Raw genomic sequence first — 17053 nt, 5'->3', positions numbered from 1 at the left:
AGTTTCTTCAAGCTGTCATGTCTGAGCAATGCAGGCACTGCTTTAGTGAATCTGTACATTACCCAGCGAACACTCAGACTTTCCATTAGGGTTCCGTTGGTTTATTATAAAAATGAAATTTAAGAAAATGAAATATCAACACTCCTGACTTACAAATATTCCAAAGGTGCAACCAAATGAGAAAGTGAACTCTGTGAGTAAAACAAAAGTATGAAAAAAAGAGTTTGTTAGTTTGTTGCCCTAAAATGGATTTGCCTACTATCCAAAGTGTGATGCTTCTTAGCTCCCAGTGTTTCCAGGTGGTGCCAGATCCAGTGCAACCCTGAATAAATGAATAAGACCCTAACTACGTACTGTTACTCCCCATTAGTAATTGTACATATAATTTCAGATTCTGATATATTCATTTCTATGTATTTATACAGCCAGTATCATTCTTTAAATTACTAAAACACTTAATGAAGTGCAATGTGAAGTAAGTGCTCTTAAGTATAAATTCACAAAATTAGAATTTGCTTATAACATAATAGAGGACACAATATTAACAGAATTTTGCGTAAGGCCACAAGTTTTAGTAAACCTTGATTATAAAGTACACATTTATAGATGTTTTTCCACATGCAAACTCGTACTATTAAATCAGAGCCTGAGTGGGTTGCCCCTTATACACTAATTTCTCTTTTAATGAGCTGAATTGTGTGGGTCTTTATTTACCATAAGTGCTGATTGAAATTTCTGTAAATTACATCTTACCCCCTATAAGACCAGCTTACCACTTCCACTATGTATTTCCCCTTATATAAAGCCAAGCTTTGTTGTGTTTTATTTTTCCTACCACACTTTACATCAAATAAAGTGGTAATTATAGCAACTGTCTCCTAGCAACAGTGGCAAAGATGTTCAACAGTTGACTGGTACAAGTTGAGACTTGATTCTGAAGGAACATATAGATGTTGGTCGTAGATGCCAGGTAAAAGTGCTCATTTTGTCCTAAGCTAGTCAACAAGGCTGGTTTGGACCAGGCATCTGAAAGCACCCATCCAAACGTCTGGAGTGACCGCCCGAGTACACACTCTGAGATTATGCTCTATTCATAGCTGTGAATGAAGGACAGAGCTGCCAGAAGTCTCCGTATAAAAGCAGTGTAAACATTTTGAGGGAATCCGCAGGTACAATTCAACTGCCGCTCTGAAACCAGCTAAACGGAGGGAGTTGCTCACTGTATTCAAATATTCATGAAAAGGACAGCGACTCTGCCTCACTGCAGGCTGTGCTGTGCAAAGAGGAAAAATCTTAAAATCTGAAAAATATTTCTAAAGGAAACTGAAAGTTATAAAGGTTTGGTGTTCTCAAAGGTTATTTTGATTTTAAAATGGTACTTTACAATTAATTCGAAGATTAAAAGTCCAAGCTGCAATTTAAAGTTGTTTTAAAACAAGCTCACATCCTTTCATATTTAATAAAAGCTAAACATAAGTATGCCAATATTTCTAAAGTATGAATAAATACACAAACAATAAGAATGATGTAAGATGAATATCTTAATAAAGAAAGCAACATAATGAGTATTGAATGCACATAAAAGAACGAATATGGCAGAGAGAGAGAGATGTGGTGAGTAAAAGTGTCTCTTGCCCTCCAAATTTCTTTCCTTAAGTCTAGTAGGTAGAGCCCTGACCCCCTTTGCCTTCCTGTGTTTTGTTTTCAAATGTCATCTAGACTAAGGTAAGAATGAAAGACGGCGGTGTAAAAGAGTAGCATTTCTTGTTCTGTCAGGCTTTAAACACCATCTTCTAGTTGTGAAAAGCTTAAAGTACAAGAATGGAGTGTTGAAAAGCATAAAGGAATGAAAAACTTGCTGATTGAGTTCATCATAAATCAGATACATGCTGTATGAGAGCTTCTCAATCATATATACATGTACACAGCTTCTTATTCATTTCTCCTTTTGTCTGCATTTCCTCTCTGCAGATTCATTTAAGACTATGGCCAACAGTGAGGACGACCTTATTGGGATCCCTTTCCCAAACCACAGCAGTGATGTCCTTTGCAGTCTAAACGAACAGCGGCGAGATGGCTTCCTCTGTGACGTGGTCCTGGTGGTGAAGGACCAGGAGTACCACACACATCGCTCTGTACTGGCTGCATGCAGTCAGTACTTTAAAAAACTCTTTACTATGGCCACAAGCAACAGCGACCCCAGGCAACATGGTATCTACGAGCTGGACTTTGTAGCACCCGAATCCCTGACCGCTATTTTAGAGTTTGCATACACGTCCACCCTGACAGTTACACCGTCTAATGTTAAGGAGATCCTGGGGGCGGCGCAGCTCTTGGAGATCCCGTGTATCATTAACGTGTGTTTGGAAATCATGGACGCCGGAGGAGGTGGTGGCACTGGTCGTGAAGCAGGAGAGGGAGATGAGGAGGAGTGTGATGAAGAGGATGAAGAGGCGGATGAGGAGGAAGAGGAAGAAGAGATGGTCACAGAAGCAGAAAATAAGTCAAAAGACAGCAAGGTTAAAGAATGCGATGAGGACAATGTGAGTGAAAGATCTGTCCAATCAGATGCTTCAGAAAACCAAGGGATTCAAATTGGTAAGGGGGATAGAAGATCTGAAAGTCCAGCATGTACCTCCCAGCAAAGGGCATCCTCAGAGAGAGAACTGACACACTTTCAGTTAAACTCTCAAAAACGCTTATCAAATAATGCAGGCAAACCCAGAGATCAAGAGGGACTGGAGGGCAGGTCATTAAAAGACTTCTCAATCGAGTCCCTACTCCAGGAAGGACTGTACCCTAAAATGTCAGGGCTGGAAAGAAGCTCAAGCTTCTCTTCTATTCTACCAGGATTTTACCCCCCAATATGGGCTGCAGAGTTTCCAGGCTTCCCACAGATTTTAGATCCCCAATGCCAACCTCATCCTTACCCACCTCCTTCACTAGAAAATGGGCCATTGGATCTTGCTATCAAAAAAGAGGTCATCAAAGAGGAGGTAAAGGATGACCTCCCAAATTCTCTGCAACATAGAGACTTTCTCAAAGACTTCCCTGTTGGTGCAGGTCATGAATCGTCTCTTAGACAGATAAAGGATGAATCAGATCTGCGGAACTACTTGAGTTTCCTCTCAGCATCCCACATAGGAACACTGTTTCCACCGTGGCAGCTGGAGGAGGAGCGGAAGCTAAAGCCCAAAGCATCACAGCAGTGTCCCATTTGCAACAAGGTGATTCAGGGCGCAGGCAAACTACCTCGGCACATGAGGACGCACACGGGTGAGAAGCCCTACATGTGTACCATCTGCGAGGTCCGCTTTACGAGGTAAGACACAAAACAAAAGTTGCATACTTATGCGCAAGATAGATTGCACCCAGGAGGGCATATTAAGGCTGGTGTGCCAACAACCCCCTCCATGAAGTGACAGTCTTGAAAACACCCGCTTTGCAGGAAAGCGAGATCCACACAGGGTGTGAAAGTTGAGGTGCTGGTCATACCTGCTGACTTGAGATCAAATTAGCCTTTTAAATCATATGAACAGAAGGTGCCACATGGGCACAACTGGAGAACACTACGTTATCAGAGCAAAGGAAAAGAATGGGAGTGAAACTGAAGCAAGACTTTCAAAGCATTTTAGAGACTAATACATAGTTATAGATCAAAGAGATTGAAAGCCTTTTAGAGGTTAGTCAGAAAGCACAGTGGAAAGTTAAGAACTTGACTTACCGAATCATATGTTACAGAGTGAGGGCACAAGAGCAAAAGTGTCTGTTAAATACTGTACCCCACTTATGCAAATACATTTTCGGCAGTTGTGTGGTTAGCCTCTGTTAGAGTGTCACAGTAAGAAAATACAATCTAGATTTACTTCTCAACTGGCACGCAGTCACAGGATGACGAAAAGCTGGATGACAAAAAGGAACCTGAATACAATTTTACTTTTTGAATTGTTCATTTAGAATACCACATTAAAACAAATGATACATAGTAAAAACCCATTTGCTCTTTTATCCTTCCCACCTCTACAAGGCAAGTTTCACCTGCCTGGTTTCAAGCATAAAAACAGACCATTATCTGTGTTTGTGTGTGTGTGTGTGTGTGTGCGTGTTGGTGAAATGGTGCTTTTAGCACTATTCATTTGACGTTTTTAAAAGATTTAGACACTTAACTGATGACAACCCACCTCTTTTCCTCTCTCAGACAGGACAAGCTAAAGATTCACATGCGCAAGCATACAGGAGAGCGACCCTACATGTGCCTGCACTGCAACTCCAAGTTTGTGCACAACTATGACCTAAAAAACCACCTACGCATCCATACAGGGGTACGGCCCTACCAGTGTGAGCACTGCTACAAGAGCTTTACCCGTTCTGACCATCTGCACCGGCACATTAAGAGGCAGAGCTGCCGGGTCTCACGGCCACGTCGAGGGCGCAAGCCTTCCTCCGCCTGGCGCGCTTCCCCTGGCTTTCTCTACCCTCCAGAGACCCACCCACTCCAAGGGGATCAAACTCTGCGTTTGCCCTCTCTCAATGCACCTGTGGCGCCTCAGCTGGCTGACAGAAGCCACAATTTGGATGGTAACAGCAGCAGAGAGAGTCTGCCCGACAGGAAGCTTATCTCAGAGGATATAGACAGGAAGAGGGGAGTGTTTGCATTTACCCTGGCAAGAGAGGACGTTCTAGCACACCCAAGCTTCTACCCACCAGCCCCTGACCCCTGGACCGTGAGACTGGACCGAGCACCACCCGTTCCCGAGGCCGCAAACTGACCCCGTTCATTTTTGGCCACGCACAAACTTTCAATTTGTGACTGAGAACAATACAGGCTCAACTCTGACGCACTGTCTATAATTAACAGAATTTTTAACAGACTAAACTGATGTCTTTTTTTTTTTTAATTGATAGCTTTGTAAAATGTGATGACAGGGACCTAAAAAAAGAAAAATGGATTTGTATTTATAATTTTTGGTTGTTTTATGCTTCTGTATTTGCTAACAAGGGTATATTAAAGTGGGATGCCCACAGACTGTTAAGTGCAATCCTTTTATCATTCCAAAGTTTTACAGGTAAGTCGGGTTTCTTAAAAAAAAAGACATTATCTCCATCAGAAATAAGCTACATGCTTTCTTGCAAGCTATTGTGATTTGTTTCAGCTGTTGATTAAAAACCCACTATGCAAAAATTGTACACAGTATATTTAATAACTAGCAAACTGAAATAATACAAATATATAAAACGGTTGTTTGTTTAATACGGGTTCAAAGGGCATATTCGTAAAAGAAATGCTATAATTCACAAATGTAAAATTTTAAATTAAAATAAATTAATTCTAAACAGGACCCCAATTTCATTATCCAAAAAATGTTAATAAAAGTTGTATAACATTATATAAATCTACTAAAACATTTATAATGTAATTTTTAAATGGTCCACTATTTTCTTGCATGGTAGCCTTAAAGCCCACAGCGATGTAAAGCTTGTTTTTGCATGGTTTTTGGATTACACCTGGCCATTCAGAACTAAAAATTCTAGTTCCTAGAATGACTTCTTGCTTATGGCAATATTTGGAGTTTTCTCTTGACCTTGACAATAATCAGTGTTCGAAGTATTTTTATTTGACTTTTTATATTTACTTGCCACAGAAAAAGTAACAAGCTGTAGTCAGTCATTCAAGCACAGAAAATAAGAGACCATGGGTGTGTTCGAAAACCCAGGGAGCTGCCTTGCTGTCTTACTGCCTACATAGGCAGCTGCCTCAGTAGAGAGGATTCTAATAAGTCAATGACTTATAAGGCAGGTTATTCGAACACGCTACGTAGACAGCGATTCCATCGGGTTTCGCATTTAGCATCTTGCCATTCAAACCAATGGGATGGGGTGGCACAGCACGCTAGCATGTAAACTAACATCTCCCTTCGTGTACCGAAAACGGTTACATTCGCTGACAAGCCCGAACTTGCAAATTTATACAAGTTAAAAATAATCATCAATAATCATTTATTTACGTTTGAAAATAACTCTCCGCACCGTCAGACATGTTTTTTTTATTTTTCTGTGAGAAAAGAGCTGCCGCACTGAATGCTGGGATTGCCTTGATCACTCGTTCTTGAGTCAAAATAACATTGAAATTTTCAAGATGCCTAACTAGTGAGGATATTAAGCATCTAGGATTTCGAACAGCCTCATTCCTCATTCTCGGGAGCACGAGTAGGATGATGTAAAATGCTGTCTATGTAGAGAGCTCCCTAGCTTTTCGAACACACCCCATGTCTCCACGTTAAATACTGTTATAGAGCTTTCTGCACCACCAGATCAGTAATCTATGTTCTTTTTGACACAGCAGATATTCAGAAACCCCACAATAAACGTATAAACTAAAAACGTGAAAGTTTTGTTTTGGACTAAAAAACCATACGTTGCAGCAATCATTGTACATGCGGTTGTAAACTTTAACTGTATATTGCGTAACATCTGCATTTACATTTTTAAAACTTTTTAACATCCGGGGTCATACGACAAGATGTAATTTAAAGTTTTGTTACCTGTACATCCATTTTATTTATAACATATTACAAACACCTGCAGTGCAAATGTTCCACATTCATTTATTTTTATCTAGTTTTTTCAGACTCAGCAGGTTGGTTAGTGTTTGATGCCTGGTATGCATTATTGTACATATTTCAAATCATGTTTCACATAATCTAATGGTGAAGTTGCTAATTGCTGTAATGTATTTAGACTTTTAAATATCAAAAACACCCAAAGATGTGTCGTCTGAGAACAAACTTGAAAAGTCTTTTTCAAAATCACATTTTTAAATAACTTTAAACCTGTTTGCTAACTGATTATAATTTGTTGCAGGTGCTTGTCATGTACATAAATGAAAACCAGGAATCTGTCCAACATTTTGATATTATCGTTTTTCTTTTATCTGAATGAATATTGTCAATTGTTTGAATTTAAATGGAGAAAATATTTTCATGCTATTTATGCATATTTAAAAAGGCCTTGGCTATATTTTGCTAAGATGTTTTATAAAGACACTAACACGTTTGTGTTCATGTTTGTCTATATAAAAACTGGGTTTTTAATAAAAGTGTGCTGTTTAGGTTATTAATTTAATTTCCTTTCAACAAATGCTTCGGAAGAAAGAAGTGCTTATTTTTTTGTTAGGCAAAATGTCTTTTCTATTTCACTGATACACCTCCCCTCCTAATTTACAGAATAGTACAGACAACATTCAAGAGCTCTGGAGGCAAAACAGATCCATTATATCCAAATCTGACCCAAACCAGCGTTTCCTTATTTAACAATGCCATGGTGTTTGTAGTTTTAAAATGATACGATGTGGAGAAATAAATGGTGAGGGTACCTATTAACCGTGTTAAAAATAGACCCTGTTGATATTAAGTGATGGAAATATACTTGCACTATTTATTAATGACCATAAACACTTTTAAAGAAGTAAAAAGTCACGTCTGATTAGACATGCACTTTATCATAAGAACGGTCTCCATTAGATTTACCTTTAATACATGTGTTTTATTTGTACATTAAATTTCATCCCTGTTAAACTGGACCAAATTTTTGAATGAAATCATGTGGAATAAATGTTTTTTGTAAAATCTTCTCTTCTGTTTTTGCATTTTGTTACTTTTAATTTAAGACACTTACATAAAAATAAATAGGGACGGGGGTGGATGACTTTTAATGTGGTACCAACAATCAACAGCCATGAGCTCCTCTAAACAGATGATTTAATTTCAAAATAAAGCTACAAATATGCCTACAAAGGCTATGAAAAGATACTAAAGCTTTTGCAGATCGTAATATCCACTGTCTGAAATGTCAATAAACGGTAGTTAAGGGGGAAAATAAAAGTCGAGCCCTGAAGAGCCAAAAAACTAATTGCGAGTATTTGTGTGAATAGAAGAAATATTTTTGCAGCTTTTAAATCAGTATCCAAAACCAAAAAAAGACTCATAAACGACAATGTTCACCCATTACTGTTTTGTAAATTTGTCTAGTAAACGAGAGGCAACTTACTGATCATGAAGATAAATTTGATTGTCGGCTGGTTTGCTCTAGTGATGCAGGTCAGAAGACCTACTAGTCTACCACGTTCACACCACATATGAATCACCACCATTAACTAACACTGTCAAAAAATGAGAACAGACCAAAAGAAAGTTTATTAATTTAATGTTATTTTCTACTTCATATGGCTTAACACATGTTCGATGTGTTCAATTTGGATTCATTTTCTTTTTTCTAATGGTTTCTGCATCATTTCCCTTTACCAAAAGTACTTATAAGTGTTCAAAAAGGTCGATGTATAAAATCCACTCTTGGTAAAGTAAATAAATAAATAAATACTATTTCATTCGGAATGTATTATTGACTGCTGCCGACTAGTGGACTGTGATGTAAAGTGTATCTAATCTTCATGCTCTTTTCGCCCTTCACCTCATTCAAGGCCTGAATGTTTTATTAGAGGGTTATTGAACCATCTTCACAATCTGGTGCTTGGGGTGAACAGTGGTGTATTTATTCAGGCTGCCCATTTTATCATGATCCCCCCTGTAGCAGAAGGTATTGTGATAGCAGCACAGCACCAGGCCCTGAGAGACATGTTCTCCTCACATCGTTGTGGGTTTCATCTGAGTACTCTCCAGCCTCAGAAACATTCAGAAGGTGGATGGACTACTTTTACTTCTTCCCATGTTGTCCTTTATGCTGTATCTTTAGATTCCTGTTCTTGTCTGACAGAAGTAAACATAATCTGGTTGATATGGATGTTTTGTGCATTTAGAGATACTTTTCTAATTACCACTGTTAAAAAAAAAAGTAGTTATTTGAGGTATTCGTCTGCTCAAAACAATGTGGCTTTTCCTTTCATGAAAGAGGTATTTCCACCATTATTTTTCCATTCTTCTGTTTGCTGGAAACAGTAACTGTTAAAGCTCTTGGTCTGTGTCTGCATGACTGTATTAACTCCACTGCTGTCATTTGATTAGCTAATTGAAAACACAATTAATAAACAAATGTACAGGTATTCCTAATAAAGTGACCAGCTCTCTTTACTCAATCAGGCAATATTTATAATGATTAACAGGTTTCCTTGGGGGCACCAGAACATAACACTACCAATACCCTGCTTGACAGTTGGTACAGTGTTGTGTGGATTAAATGACTTACTTGTTCTCCATCAAACTTATGATCATTGTGGCAAAATAGGTATATTTAACAACAAAACAGCAACAAACTTTAGTCAAGTTTTGAGGAACCGATTTTTAAACAAGAGATTTTTTTTCCCAAGTGGCAATTTGGGCCTCTGGCAGTGTGTGGTAAACTTGACGAAAAGTGATCAAAATCGAAGAGATTACTAGATCTGGTAGGCTACACAGCTTTACAAACGCTATAATTTTACATTAGTTTAGTTTTGTTAATATTTTTAATTATTTTATTGTCGTCTTACCTGAAATGAAGATTTTACGAGAAGCCGCCCAACCGACGTTTTCACCAACGGTCAACTTCAGTTTAAATTGTCCTCGCGCCTCGAGCCTCGCGCTCATGAAGGCGGGAGATTCTGCTATAGTTCTATACTGGTGATTCAAAGTAAACGTACGAACAATGGTGCAGGCTGATTTTATAGTGAACACAAAATTATTTTGTTATCAACCTAAATAAGCCCGTGTTGGCCTGAAAATGAGTTAGCATATCATCTAAAAATCTTGGGATTTGACAAAAAAAACTTCCTGTCGTGGTTTATATTTCATATTATATAAATGATTCTGAGTCGACTCCCAATGGTTAGCTAAAGAGTCGATTCGTGCGAGAACGACTCATTACTAGTGGAGTTCTGACCGTTAAATGAACTTTAAGTACTTAACTAGGTTATCTCACCTGTCTTAGACATAAACACGCACGTATAGGTAAAGGTAATTCAGTCATCAGATGAGAATACAAATTTTGGGATCTGACAAAAAAACCTCTCGTCGTGGTTTGTATTTTATATTCATATAAACGATACTGAGTCGACTCCCAACGGTTACCTACCTAAAGAGTTGACTCAAAGAGTTGATTCGTTCGAGAATCAACTCCCAAAGAGTTGATTCGTTCGAGAACGACTCATTACTAGTAAGTCACTGAGTGCTGACCGTTATGAACTCTCAGTACTGAACTAGGTTATGTCGCCTGTCTTAGACATAAACACACAGGTGTAGGTAAAGGTAATAATAGTCATCAGATGAGAATATTTAGTCTAAAAATCTTGGGATTTGACAAAAAAAACTTCTTGTTGTTTGTATTTCAAATCATATAAATGATACTGAGTCGACTCCCAATGGTTATCTAAAGAGTTGACTCAAAGAGTTGATTCGTTAGAGAACGACTCATTACTAGTAAGTCACTGAGTGCTGACCGTTATGAACTGTCAGTACTGAAGTAGGTTATGTCGCCTGTCTTAGACATAAACACACAGGTATAGGTAAAGATAATACAGTCATCAGATGAGCATATTTAGTCTAAAAATCTTGGGATTAGACAAAAAAAACCTTCTTGTAGTGATTTATATTTCATATTATTTAAATGACACTGAGTCGACTCCCAGTGGTTATCTAAAGAGTTGACTCAAAGAGTTGATTCGTTCGAGAACGACTCATTACGAGTAAATCGCTCGAGTGAAATCGAGTGCTGAGCGTTAAATAGTACTTAACTAGGTTATGTCACCTGTCTTAGACATAATCACACAAGTATAGGTGAAGGTAAGTGCAATAAAAATAAAGACCACAAGTTATTGAGGCCAGACCAGAAAGTATTGTTGATCAATTTCTCATTGAATGATAAAGAAGAAAGATTATGGTGATGATGGTGATATTGATGGTGATGATGATGATGATGATGATGATGAGTAAGTAAGTTGGTTTAATAAATATGCATTATGGATTATAGACAGTATAGCTTCACGCAACGTTGTATTGACGTTATGAATAGGTTGGCACCAACATCACATAACATCCACTCATTACTTACCAACTTAACATTGTGTTTAACATTGTGTTTAATTTAATTTATATGAACATGTGGAGAAAAGCTGCAGTTCTGTATCATTTGGGTTGTAGTAATAAGGCATTAATTAATTAATTAATTAATTAATAACACTATAATATCTACAGTCAGTAGATGGAGCCATAACATAGGACAGAATTTTTCAACACTTGTTCCGTTTTCATTTTCAATGGAGAATATATTTAGTGGGATTCCAAGCATCTTGTGGACCTGGCTGGTAAGTAACCATCAAGTTAAAACTATATATGCCCAAATCACAATGTGCATTACTATAAATATTATTATTGTTGTTAGTTTTAGGCTATTGATTAATGAATCGTTAATTTGTTCATTTTAATAACCTCTTATTTTGCATGTAGCTCTGCTCCAAACTCTGGCTATCATTTGCACAGTGCTAAACTAAAGGACTGGACTTGGTGGCCATTTATTCAAACAAGGGTTTTGCTTTCTGATGTTTATCAGAATAATTTGAACTCCTATGCACCTCTATTCATGTTGGCATCAGTTATAAAGACATGACCTGTGCTTTTTATTTCAAGTGAAATAACCATGGCCAAAATGCCTGTCAATCCAGGTGAAGGGAAGTGGGGTCTCTACATGTCAGTCCCGGTGAGAAACACAGTATCTCTGGGTCCGCCCGAGTACGTAAGACATGGCCTGTATGTCTATAATTGTCTGTGAAAAAGATGTGGTCATGGTACTTACCAACCTAATTAAAAAACCACATTAGTACCGCATAAGTACCTGTCAGTATCAGTAAATGACGAGTGGCCTCCGTGCCTGTCAGTCCAGATATGAGAGATGTAGCCTTTATCTTCATAAGTCCGTATGAAGAAGGAGTGGACTCCGCGTCTGTAAGTCCAACAAAAAGTGGTGTTACATCTGTACCTGTCATGGAGCCCCAATAAAAAGGTTTTATCTAGGGACCTTGCAATCCCAGTGTGGGATTAGAGATGTCTGTACCTGACCCAGTAGAGACGAAGAGGCCTCTGTGCCTGTAAGTCCCAGTTAAGAAGTCTTCATAATCTTTGAAGGTAGCTCAACGCACAAGACCAAACTGGGCATAATTAACCACTTTGAAGTGTTTTAAAAGAATGTTCTATGTATAATATAGTAAAAGCGAAGACATGTATCCTAATAAAATGAAGCTAATCAAATTTTAATCATCTTCTGTTGGAAGCTCATGGTCTGTTTGGGTTTATTTGTTTGTTTTTTGCATTATGTAGAACATGTACAGCATCAGTAAGCTAGTAACACCTTCTGAACGCCCCGTAACCTAGCACCACATTACATTTGGTAATGGGTGATAGCTGATGGCATCCACACCATAACGATACCCGCCGTTCTGGAGCTCTAACACCCACAAGCCAATTGTGCTCTCCACATGTGAGCTGTCACTCACTACATCCGGCCCCCTCGCTCTGCTCCTGTTGCTATGCTGGCTTTGAAACTATGGTTACGGTAAACGTGCCCATTGAAAAACGCTCTCTCTTCTCAGATACTCCATCACCCGTTACGACTGGGGTGTATTTACTAAACCTACGATGAACGCTTTAAGTTTTGGGTGTAGTCTAAAGGCAAAATTAGACACGTCCCTAGATCACAGTTACATCAGCTGCACTATTGCCTTGCAGTAGCGCTTTCTTCCTGGCAATGAACAGACAGTCATAGCACCCAATATAAGAAAACACTTCATTTTACTCTACTGTTTGAACCTTGCCTTTTTAACCCAAGCACTAGTCAGTGCAGAGTTTTCAGACCTTCAACGATGCAAATAAGTGTGCTGGGCATCAGAAGACTTGTAAATCCATGCAGTCATTCACAGTCAGATCATCACTGATCCACCTCCATGCTTGACCATGGAAGCATCATGGCCAAACAGTTCCACTGACACATTTGTCCCAGCCATCAATGGGTCATCCTGAAAGTCTTTTAGATTGCTCTGATGATTCCTAAGGCCTCTGGACAAACTTGGTGCGCCAACTTTGGAACTTCCATACAGTATTCATAGTGGTGTCTCTAGGAATGTTTAAGGAAATTTTTGGTTTTTACCATGGTTGTCACACACCTTGAACACTTGAATCTCTGGGTGGTGTTTATATAACACATCACAGCAAATGAAAGGTGGTTATTGAGTCCCAATGGTTTAATTGTGTTGTAACACAACTTTAGGTCCTACAGACTAGCAGTAGGTTTTATGATCAGCAGTGTTACACAGGGGTTGGATAACAAACTGTTATATCTTAATGCTACCACCAACGTGCTTGACAGTAGGTTCATTACTGTTGGGTTTAAATACCTTAACTTTTTTCCTCTGGCACACTTGAGGTCACTGGTCAATGTGGCCAAATAAGGTGCCTCTTTTTAGCTTGCGTCCATTGTTTTTGGGCAGGTTCAGACCCACCATGACTCTGACTGGGATCAGATATGTACAAAAGATAAATAAATGACATTTTATAAACAGTTTCTTAAGATCAACAGCGTAACAGTTTGTTATGTGAGCCTCTGGTCATAAAATGTTTTCTTTTTTTTTAATTATTTTGATTTTTTTCCAAAAATTGCTAACGTTGTTCATTTATTTTCATACATTTTAATTCATTTTATATGTTCTGGAAAAAATGTTCATCATTCAGCAATCAGCTGTGAGGAACATTATGTTTATCCCAAACTGAGCACACGGCAGAACATATAATTAGGACTTCATAATGTACAGAATGTACTAAATGGTTCAACTGTCCAAATATAAACAGGTTTAAATCATTTGATTTTGTTTTGTATGCTGATGTAGTTCAGAACAAACTGACCTCAGAGAATCACGAGTTTTAATGCTTGAATAATCTTACGGAACAACACTGCGAATATAAAACTTTAGAAATGATATAAATACTGTTTTGATCTTTACATTAAACAGTAATGCAGATCTAACTATCTAAGATGCGGTTAATAACAGGTAACAATAATCTAAGGCTGATTGAATGACTTTGTCATATATACAGATACACGTGCACAGTACAATAAAATTCTTTATCTGCATATTCCAGCTAGTTTGGAATCTGGGGTCAGAGCGCAAAATATGTTTCTTATTTTTATATGTTTTAGTTTGTTTTATACCTCACTGTCGACTTACACAACTGGGTACTCTTATGGGTAGCACTGTGGCCTCACAGCAAGAAGGTCCTGGGTTCGATTCCCATGTGGAACGGTCCCTATCCTTTTGTGTAAAATTAGCATTTTCTCCCTGTGTCTTCATGGGTTTCGTTCCACAGTCCAAAGATGTGTAAGTGATGTGAATTGTATATACAAAACTGCCTATGATGTGTTTGACATTAAACTTTACCTGATGAATCGCGCGTAACTACATGTCCTGTCATGAATGGAACCCAAGTGGAAAACATGACCTTAAATTCCTAATAAATAAATTAACTTTTAAACCTAAAGAGGGGTGTTCACATAATTTTGACCTTATAGTGCATAAATATAGGCTCTTTGTTTCTTTCTTAGCCTCATTTTGGTTATTTCTGGTCAAAACAGAGTAACAGGAAATGATTTTAAATGATTGTATTACAGGGGCCGCTCAGGTGGCGCAGCGGTAAAAACATACGCTGGAACCAGAGCTGGGATCTCGAACACATCGTATCGAATCTCAGCTCTGCCTGCCGGCTAAGGCTGAGCAGCCACATGAACAACGATTGGCCTGTTGTTCAGATGGGGTGGGATTAAGCCGGATAGGGTCTCTCTTATAACTAATGCAATTACGATGAGAAAAGAATGCTGTCAGGGTGTGTCTCTCCGTACACAGTGCTGAGCTGCACTGCACTCGTCAAAAGTGTAGGTGATGAGATGCATACGGCATGCTGCCCTGGGGCTTGGGTTAGCTTCATTCTCCTCAATCAGAGCAGGGATTGGCATTGATGGAGAGGAAGCATGACGCAATCGGGCAATTGGACGAAAATTGGAGAAAATGCATAAATAAAATATATATAAAATATATATATATATTGATATCAAGTCATGCGTTTAACTATTAGAATAATTCCTGTAATATTTGTAAAATATTGATTATAAACTGTATTTCTTACACATTCCGAGATGAACCGTCTACAGAATAGCCTGCTCAGTGACATTCATACTGTGGATGCCCAGTCGGGACGTCTGAATGAGACAGAATTAGCCCCGGAGGGTTGGGGAGATCGGACTATATCTGCCTCTTTAACAATTTCACCACAAAATCAAACCCTGTCGAGAAGATGCACTCACAGTGTACAACAACAACATGGTGAGAGAGATCCAGATGAACAATGCTGTCTGAAATAAAGACGTCCGGTTGCTATTTGGTGTGAACTGTAATGTCTGTGTGGTCTCCTGTCACCTGAGCTGACAATGGTTTAACCCACTATTCAGCCTGCCTACCCTGAATGAGTCATCCCGGCCGCGTCTGATTGGCCGGTGGAGCTCCATCCCGAGGGACGGCTTTGCAGAAAGGAGCCGAGGCCTGATTCCATTCACAGAAATGAGGCTGCGCCGGGCTCATTCACAGCCTCGCTGACATTAGCAGCATCCTTTCTGCCTTCAGCATCCTTTCTTCTCTCTCCTCAGCTGCAGCATCCTCTCATTGAGGTTTTTTCTCTTATCAGAAGAGAAGAGAAACCTCCCGTCAGTGTGTTTCCTCCCTCTCTCTCTCTCTCTCTCTCTCTGTTTTTTTATACGTAGGGAGGCAGGAAGCGAGAACATTGGGAGGGACTGCAGTGCGAATGCTGCAGCAGCCAGAGCAGAAGAGGAAGCTTATGAATGACTGACGCTCTCCCGATGCACACTTCCTGTGGACGGTTTTTACATGAATGGCGTGTGGTTTTTTTCTCCACCCTGGATTAACGCAGCGGGCTTCTCACTGCCAGCTGGTTCATGAATCAGACCGCCTAATTTACTGGTCCTCTACGTCCATTCAGATGCCGGCGTTCTTCTTTTGATATGACTATCAGTTATTCAGCAGGATCATTGAAAACAAAAGCTTGGCGTCTTGTCATCGAAGGTATCACAAGCTACTTAAGGAATTTGATTTGAGGTCACGGTGCTGCTGATTTCTTTTTAAAATATGTAATGCAAGTGGAGACAAACTGTTGAACAAAGACTAATGTTTTGCTATATGCTGCGATTGAGAGGATTTGGTAACCATGGAGAACGCAGCCATATAGAATGGCACTGACATTAATTCATTCATTTTAAAGAACAATCTAGAATTTTAGCGCAAACCAAAACCTAAGACCTTATCCGGCTTTACCAACACTGGATTATGTTCTCTTGATGATTGCAGATTGAGCTGCTAATGGACCGCCTAAAAGATCAGTCGTCATGGAGAGATCAACTTTGATTTTTTTCCTATGGATATAAAAACCTACATCTCAGTGCTACCACCACCACACCAGTTCCTACCATATTCATTTTCAGTCGGTTAATGTTGTGTCGTCATTCATTCATTTCTTTCTCTTCTTTCCTCCCTGTCATGATTTCTGACCACTGGTGGTTGTTAAGGAGACCAGATTCAGTCAGGGATAGCAAGGACACAATACCTGTTGTTCACTCCATCACCCTTTAGTCACCTTTCTGAATCGAACCATCTCTGTGGTCGGTGACAAAATATCGAATTGAAAAAGCAATCGCTTTTAATGCGCCGTAAGTGGGAGTCGTTTTTTTTCTGCAACAGGAAGTGATCTGTGGCGTTGACTGAGTCTTTTGTTGAGAAGGTCTCTCTCTCTCTCTTGCTCTCTCTCTCTCAGCGAGTGAGTCATGCATGTGCACCGATCTGCCAGGCTGCGGAGCGAGAAAGAGACATCTCCTTCATAAAGCTCCTTTCTCCTCTATCACTGGACCGCCATCATTGAGAAGGACCTTGCACGGACGACCCTTTTTTTGTTCCTCCGTTGTTTTGCGTGGATTATTTGGGTTGTGCTTTTGGGGTGGCCTAGTGTGTCGGATTTGCGTAACG

The 17053-nt window shown here is 39.2% G+C and overlaps 2 protein-coding genes across 5 annotated transcripts in view; one reads left to right on the top strand and one right to left on the bottom strand.

Moving 5' to 3' along the window:
- The window catches only part of ctif (CBP80/20-dependent translation initiation factor), a 126153-nt gene extending 116581 nt beyond the window's left edge, over nt 1–9572 (bottom strand). For 3 of the 4 annotated variants that reach the window (XM_063011533.1, XM_063011531.1, XM_063011532.1), the window contains exons 1-2: nt 9479–9572; nt 8047–8158 (exon numbers count right to left, since the gene is read on the bottom strand). Coding sequence is in view for 2 of the 4 variants with exons in the window: in XM_063011531.1 (XP_062867601.1) it covers nt 8047–8149 (103 nt within the window). In the remaining 2 variants the exon portion in view is untranslated. The remainder of the gene's footprint in view (nt 1–8046; nt 8159–9478) is intronic. The other variant, XM_063011535.1, reaches the window with a different exon arrangement.
- LOC134330775 (zinc finger and BTB domain-containing protein 7C) lies at nt 1980–4867 on the top strand. Its single transcript, XM_063012029.1, has 2 exons — nt 1980–3322; nt 4199–4867. Exons 1-2 carry the CDS (start codon nt 1986–1988, stop codon nt 4767–4769), a joined length of 1908 nt encoding a protein of 635 aa, XP_062868099.1. The 5' UTR covers nt 1980–1985; the 3' UTR covers nt 4770–4867.
- Nucleotides 9573–17053: the final 7481 nt, after the last annotated feature.

The sequence above is a fragment of the Trichomycterus rosablanca genome, chromosome 16, assembly GCF_030014385.1.
Source record: "Trichomycterus rosablanca isolate fTriRos1 chromosome 16, fTriRos1.hap1, whole genome shotgun sequence".
Lineage (NCBI taxonomy): Eukaryota > Metazoa > Chordata > Actinopteri > Siluriformes > Trichomycteridae > Trichomycterus > Trichomycterus rosablanca.
This window is presented reverse-complemented; position numbering and strand designations above follow the sequence as displayed.